General features: G+C 36.2%; 1 protein-coding gene and 1 non-coding gene across 2 annotated transcripts; one reads left to right on the forward strand and one right to left on the reverse strand.

The window, feature by feature from the left end:
- Positions 1-283: 283 nt before the first annotated feature.
- On the reverse strand, positions 284-7,146 carry LOC113318498 (chitin elicitor receptor kinase 1-like). The gene is made up of 12 exons (XM_026566667.1): positions 6,241-7,146; positions 5,264-5,297; positions 5,156-5,160; positions 4,916-5,056; positions 4,343-4,545; positions 3,649-3,738; positions 2,598-2,691; positions 2,362-2,513; positions 2,194-2,285; positions 1,064-1,202; positions 846-944; positions 284-737 (listed from the first exon to the last, which is right to left on the reverse strand). The coding sequence occupies exons 1-12, from the start codon at positions 6,896-6,898 to the stop codon at positions 573-575; spliced, it is 1,872 nt and encodes a 623-aa protein (XP_026422452.1). The 5' UTR covers positions 6,899-7,146; the 3' UTR covers positions 284-572.
- TRNAQ-UUG lies at positions 1,681-1,752 on the forward strand. The gene has a single exon. It is a non-coding gene; the product is annotated as a tRNA-Gln (tRNA).
- Positions 7,147-7,595: the final 449 nt, after the last annotated feature.

The raw sequence follows: 7,595 nt of genomic DNA on the forward strand, positions 1-7,595 counted from the left end.
AATGCTCGAGGCACACCTTAGAGGAGAGGGAATTTACTTTCTTGCAACACAATCAAGGATTGGGACCATTGTATAGACCGCAATTTGTTTCTTTTTCACAAACTGGTTGGTTAATGAGGGAAGTTACCTAAATATTTACTTCTTGGTTCACTAATTATTGTTGTAAATAGTGAATGCCTAATCAATTCTTTCTGATAGCAGGAATCAGTGAAGGAAATGTTTGCAAGATAGTATCAACACTACTTTAAAATGTATAATATTCCACTCTACAGTGAAGGTGTTATTGGCAAGATAACTCGAGCTCTAGGCTCCTCGTTTAAAATCTCGATAACGAGTCAAGGTAATTTTAATGTACAGCATTTTATTTTTTTAATTTTACAGCAATTTGTTTTTCTTTCTTTTTGCAGCAAATTTATCAAGCAGCTAATCAGATACATCAAACCTTTCAAAGTTTAAACACTCAGTCCAGTTCTTGGCATTTACATGATATACAATTGTGTACCAAAATACATTTACAAATGAAACTGTGAGAGTTGATAAGGGAAATATGTGTCATGAGGTAGTTTCCGTAATTACCTTCCTGACATTAGATTCACTAGACCGTGGTTTTCGTAGAAGGAGCCAACATCCCAATCCTCTGTTGATGATGAAAGTGTCATTAATGCGACCACAATTGACCTCATGGTAGGTCTCAATTGGGGATTCTCGTGCGTGCAAGCTTTTGCAAGTTGAGCTAACTGTGACCAAGGTAAGAGTTACACACACAATCAGCATGAACTAACAATGAGACTAAACCACTAGCTAGAAGAAGCTTCAAAATATCAGCATCTACGACCGATTCTTACCTTGCGGACTGAATCAAAAGGGTAGTTGTCTCCAAGCCTAGGGTCGACTAGTTTGCGAAGATCTTCATTCGAATCGGGTTGATTAAGAACTTCTTCAAACTGTATCACCACAGATACCATAAAATTTAACTCAAGATCACTGATAGAATAGAAAAAATTGTACATGGATATCATGTTTCAAAGATTGTTGTGTACTAGATCAAGGTAAGAGAAATAACCATAGAGACGAGTCCTCTTGATTCAACACTGGAACCATTTGACCTAACCACGGCTTCTTTTGCTGATATAAGTTCATACAGGACAACCCCGAAAGCATAGACATCAACCTTGGGGGTGATGTCACCCCATTGAGCATACCTACAAATACAAACCAATATTTTGTATAATTTAAAAAGTAAAAACATGTATAATAACTTCTCATTTTCTATAAAAGTAGTATAGCTTAATGATAGTTATCCTTCAGTAAATGATAACTCCAACTAGAACTTCCTACCAGATTAAATTTTCGTAAAGCAAAACAGAGAATAACTTCTTGTTTACTTTTAAAGCAGAATAGGATAATAGTAGTTACTAGATGCACGATAATAGTAATATCCACATCTCGGAACCATTCTTTACTAATGTGCTACAGACGCCTTAGCAATTCTTACTTAAATACTACTGACCAAGATATGATAAGAAAAAAATAGTACAGTTTAATTTGTTCTAAACTTCTAAATGATTTTAGTTTCAGTCACATTTATAAAGCAGGGACAGTTGATACCCATTGGGGGCAGTTGTCCCTATAAGCTAGGCCATCAGAAGTGTCAAAATAAGAAATTTGATAATATCAAGTGGTTCTATGGTGTAGTGGTTAGCACTCAGGACTTTGAATCCTGCGACCTGGGTTCGACTCCCGGTAGGACCTTTTTTTCTTTTACTTTTTTTTCTTTTACTTTTAACTACTGTGATTAGTTCTTAATTTTTCTTAGATGTTTTATAAAACTGCCAAACAAAATAAGATAGATTGTATTTTTGTGCATCAAGTAATCCAAGATGGTGAAAAATGATTATTACACTCCTAACATGTACATGACACTATCTCTATACAGGAAAGAGCAACAGCTCCATATCCTTACTACTTACTAGACTTCAATCACATGATATTACTATGATGGATGAGAATCGAAAACCCAAAAGCTACATCTAAGGTCGTACAGGAAGTATGTATCCAACAAGTTTCTGAAGAATCAGAAAAACAAAAATGAAGCTGAACTTATATGTGATGGTATGCTCATCTCTCCATTCATCATAAGTAAAAAGCACCAGAAAAAAAGGAAGATAAGAAGGTCAACAACAGTTAACTTACTCAGGCGGCATGTATCCAAATGTACCCACAACCCGTGTTTGCAAGGATCCACTTCCAACTTCAGTTAGCTTTGTTAACCCAAAATCTGCAACCTACAGTTTAGACATATAACCACGCTAAGAATGGGTATTCAAACAAGCTGCTACTTGATGTAGGGTTAGCCACAACCTTTCCGCGGAAGTTTCTGTCTACCAGAATGTTTGCAGATTTGATATCACGATGAATGTAAACAGGAACTGTGTGCTCGTGGATGTATTCAAGACCTCTTGCAGAATCGAGAGCAATGTACACCCTTGTGGACCACGGCAATGGTTCCTTCTCTAAAACCACAAGTAGTTTCAAGCACTATATTGCATGCATGGTGAGTAGCCAAAAAATTAAAACAAAATCAACACTTGGGTTACCTGTTCCACGTAAATGTTCACTTAGGTTTCCACTGTCAATGAACTCGTACACTAAGAACAAAGAACCCTCGACACAATATCCAATCAAGCGCACCTGAATTTTATTTTTCAAATCACAGAGGTAATAACTATAAGATACTACTATTAAACACCAGAGACAAAAAAGAAATCAAGTGAAAGGAAACACCGTCAAGCTTCTCTAAGATATAAGCTTTAAATATCATGCACTATGACCTCCAAATTCTATGGATATCATACTGTAAGTATAATTCACAACTCTGAGGGCAACACTGGTTAATTAGCTAAAAACTTAAAGCACCTATTTGTTTCTATATATCCAAATAGCCTAGAGAATAGTTAGTATGGTCCTTTAGATGGGGCTTGAACTTGTATGTTTTGAGGTTTTTTACAGAGAGCCTGGTTTGACCTGGGGTCTAATCGAGAATAAAGCATGTACCATGGGCGCTCATCAAACCAGGTATGATCTTGCTAGACATGATGGTGGGATGCTAAAGTGTAAAGGGATAAATCGATTCAGCTGTTAGTTATGTAAGCACGGAAAACGAAGTACACAGATATACGGTACTTTAACAGATGAGTAAATGAAAGATATCTAGGACTGCAACAATGTGGACAAGATAACTGAACATTTAAATGCGGGTGGAAGTGGTAAGCCCTATTTTTTCTTGGCTGGGGTTGGCTTGAGAGTGTTGACAACCTTACCAAGCTTTCAATTGTGTGGTTCCTTTGCTAGTTATCACAGCTATATATACATTATGCTGACAGCATGAAGCTTTTACGATGACTCAGACAGCATTTGCATAAAAGATGAATTACTATCCAGATAGAACATGAATTACTACCCAATGTGTCCAACTAATTGAGGCGTCTGATGAATTTCTTAACAAAGATTAAAAAAAAACATAGCGAGAAGCTTCCTAACTATGGAACCTTTAGAATGCTCAGACTAGTCAGTGAACAAGGAAACGATATTGCTTTAATGACAGAAACAAGAGACAAAACATTTTTGGGATAAACTATAGAAAAATACCAGATTCAAGTGATGAACACGAGTAAGAACTTTCAGTTCCGCGAGGAACTCTTTTGATGCTTGCATATCCATCTTCTTGATTGCAGCTTTCTGATGCATAGTAGTAAGAAAAAGTAAACAAAGTAAGGTTTTTATATTCAAGAAAACTAGAGGTGAAACGTCTGAAAGTAATAATGCAATAAGAACTCTTCACATCTTCTGGTTTTCGTGTTCAACAAGTTATACCGAGGTTAAGAAATGTTGACATGTGCACAAGCTAACAAAGAGAAGTTCAGATACAAGCAAACCAAAGTCTACGTTCTACAAAATGGAAAAGCAGAAAGACATTTACATACTTACAGTGAAATCTTATTAGGAAAGAAAAACCACTGATGAGTTTTTGTTTTTTAAAAAAAAAAAATTATATTTGTTCACAACCAGAAACTCTTTCATGCTACTTTCTACTCAAGGTGTGTGTACCTAAATGAAACTTCCTATTGTAACCCCTTGAATTCCAAAACTTAGTAATATGAAAGTTCAGTAAATTCAGTCATTCAAAATTCTCTGGACAATTTTGTCATCATAGTATCAAAAGGTTGTTCATGCACGAATATGATATACAACTAACCTCAGGATCAAAACGTATGAAATCTCATATTAAGGTAATTCTTGTAATCAAATATTTCTTTTTATTTGGTAAAGTTTCAGTACAAACCTCGCCTCTAAGCTCAGCGTAGTAAACAGCTCCAAAGCCACCTTGACCAATTTTATTAGCCAAACTGAAGTCATCGGTTGCTCTGGCGAGCTCTTCATACGTAAACTCCACTGATTTATCCACCGTGATACCTGTAACCCTAGGCGAAGCAAGGGCGGTTGGAGAAGCTAATTCGACTGATTTATTAAAGTTGCCTCGAGAACCTAGATGCACAAATAAAAACAACTCAATTACTGCAATAGTAATGTGTAATGTTCTCAATATTTACTGACAAAAGGAGCGACTGGAGTTTATCAAGAAAACACGGCGGATCCTCCATTTTCCGTTTTACAACGATCAATGACATAAAATCTTCAATTTTACGGAGAATTGCCTCATAGCTAGGTTCATTTTGAAAATCTATGCAAAATGCTCCTTTTGATCTATGTAAAATCTAAAGGAAGAGATAATAGCTACTTGGAAAAGCCTCGCGGAATTTGGTAAAACCCTTCAAGAATGACCTCTGACAAAAGATAGTAAATTATTTAACCATATAGGAAAAGATTACTGCATGACCAATTTGCACAGGCGTACCTTCAGATGTTTCGGAGAGCAATAATGCCTTCTTTGCCTTTTTCCTTCTAGAAAGTCCAATATATGTACAAACTGCCAATAATAGTGCAAAAGCTACTATCCCAACTGCTATTCCAACAATGGCTCCAGCAGGAAGTCCTCCTGTTGTTCAACAACAGAAATTCTTAAGGACCTAAACTGACATCCAACATTTTCTTTATTCAAATGACATAATCTGTTACGGGGAAGACAGTTTCACACCTGTGCTGCATAGATAAACATTTATACTCATGTCAAAAACATAACATATAAGACCTGGCCGTAAGATAAGAAAAAAATGCCCAATCAGTTAAAATATTGAACAGATACCTCGGTTTCAAGCGTGGGTAGCTTCCCGTTGCATCTGTCATGAAGCAATAACCAACATCAGCCAGATAATTTGCGATATCAAAGAAGATTTCATCGAACAGATGATATACAATCTTCACTATGAACAAACAAATAAATCAATAAAGTAACTAGGTTCACTATCCATTTATCAGCATTAACAGTAACAGATTGATGTGGCTTCAGATGAATGTAATAGAAAAATAGAAGTAAAAACATCCAGACACCCTCTTAATTTAGTTACACCAGATGAAATCCTTGACATACTTGATACTTCGCCCTTGTTTCTAAACATGAAAGTCCTACGAAGTTATGAACCCACTTAACAAATTTTAAGGATATCTGTTGTGTTATATAATATTATCTGCACAAGAAGATCAAGGTACGTCAAAAAGAAAACTTTACGTACAGACTTCACACATCACATGCTCGAGAGCCAGAATCAGGAATCATCAGCTAACAATCGTGAAAGCTTTTAGGCCTAAAAGAAATGAGGCATAAAAGTTATACCAGTTAGCAATATATTTATGTCACTTGAAACCAGTTTCTTGACACCAATATAGAGGCATACTACTCAGCCAACTATGTCCCAAATAAATTGCACTAAATAATTCACAGAAAGAGGCTAGAAAGCTGCAGCACTGACACACTAAGGATTCTAATTTAGTCTCTACACAAGTGCTTTGATTCTTGTTTGATAATCCAAGTTGGCAAGCATATTATAATTTGTCCATGGTTTCCGACCTTGGTGTCAGTTCTGTCGCTAAGACTCTGGTAGACAAACGAAATGCATGGTTTCCATATTGCTTCACTCATCTAAATCAGTATAAAAAACCAGCTCCGATTCCAATACTTGTTGACATGAATAAATAAACTAGACTTGGTTTCTCATTACATAACGTCTTCGTTAACAATTTAAGATATTCTTATAAACAAAGCTATATAGGACAAGAAATCACCTTTGCCAGGAATAAACACCAGTCCCTTCCCGCTGCTGAAATCCGTGTTCAGGTTGTATCTCCCCACCAAATCAGAACTGATATTGAATTGCTTAGCAATAGAACTCAAGTTATCACCGGGAAGTAAAGGATAAGTCACGAACAACCCATAATCATCCACCTTTTCATCTCCACAAGAGCAATTTACAATGATATTTACCAGGGAGCCATCAAGTATATTGTTAGGATTATCATATTTGTTTTCTCTCGTCAAATCCCCAACAGTAGTAAGATTAGCGTAATATTTCACAATTTTTTCATAAGTACCACCAGGTTTAAGAATATAAGTAAAATTATGACCTAAACGTTGTTCCTCAAGGCAATCACATGTAAAAGGGACATTCAATCTTTCACCAGCTACAATAAGATCTTTGTTAGGAACTTGACGATTGTATTTGAGAATCTCCTGGTCATTAGTATTAAAAATTTGTGAAGTGAATGTAAGGTTTGTACCTGCCCATATTTCATAAGAAGCTAAAGCGAGATCACATCCCCTTCTGCACTGGCATTCTACTCCTCCAATACTCGAAAATAAGAACAATATCCCCAGAAACACTAACCCTAGTTCAAACTCAATTTCCCCTTTTCTCTTCATTCTTCTTCTTCCTATAGGTACCATGACTGATTTGATAGAACCCTAGAAATGTTTATTACTGCATCGACAGAAATGATATGGAAACCCTGAGTAGAATTGGGATGATGATAGATTCGGAATGAAAGGAAACGAGAATTCAAAACCCTAGAAAACGTATGGGAAGTGAAACTGTGGTGTTGCTGTTAATTAGGTTGCTGTCGGAAAGTCTATCCTCTCTCTGCTGCTGTTCTTCTTTGACTTGGAAAATGAAGAAAGAAATAATTTCTTCTGGAACTTCAAAACTAACTGACAGTAACGGTTGTGTACTATTTTACCGCGAAAATACTAATATCTTTGCGCGTTGGCGTTAAGCACTGGGTCCAAAAGTAGCATTGACTTCAGACTTATCAAGCGTCAACCATGGGCATTTAGATGTGTGGTGGCGGTTGTGAAAGGAATAGTGGTGGTGGGTAGTCGAGAACCTAGGTTGTTAATGACTTGAGGATGGTGGTGGAACCGTTATTGTAAACATGTTTTTTTTTAGATTGAAGATAAAATATTGGTGGTGGTGAAATACGAGGATGTAGATTTAAATTTTGGTTGTTCATTTTTTTTTTTACTAAAACAAGATTTTATTGCTTAAAATGATGAAGGAACAGAATTGGCTTCCTCCAATACATACAGGCAATAAAATTTGGTGGAGAGCTTTGCCAAAAGTTTAAAAATCCTAGCATGTTTTGTC

This window comes from Papaver somniferum, chromosome 10 (assembly GCF_003573695.1).
Source record: "Papaver somniferum cultivar HN1 chromosome 10, ASM357369v1, whole genome shotgun sequence".
Classification (NCBI taxonomy): domain Eukaryota; kingdom Viridiplantae; phylum Streptophyta; class Magnoliopsida; order Ranunculales; family Papaveraceae; genus Papaver; species Papaver somniferum.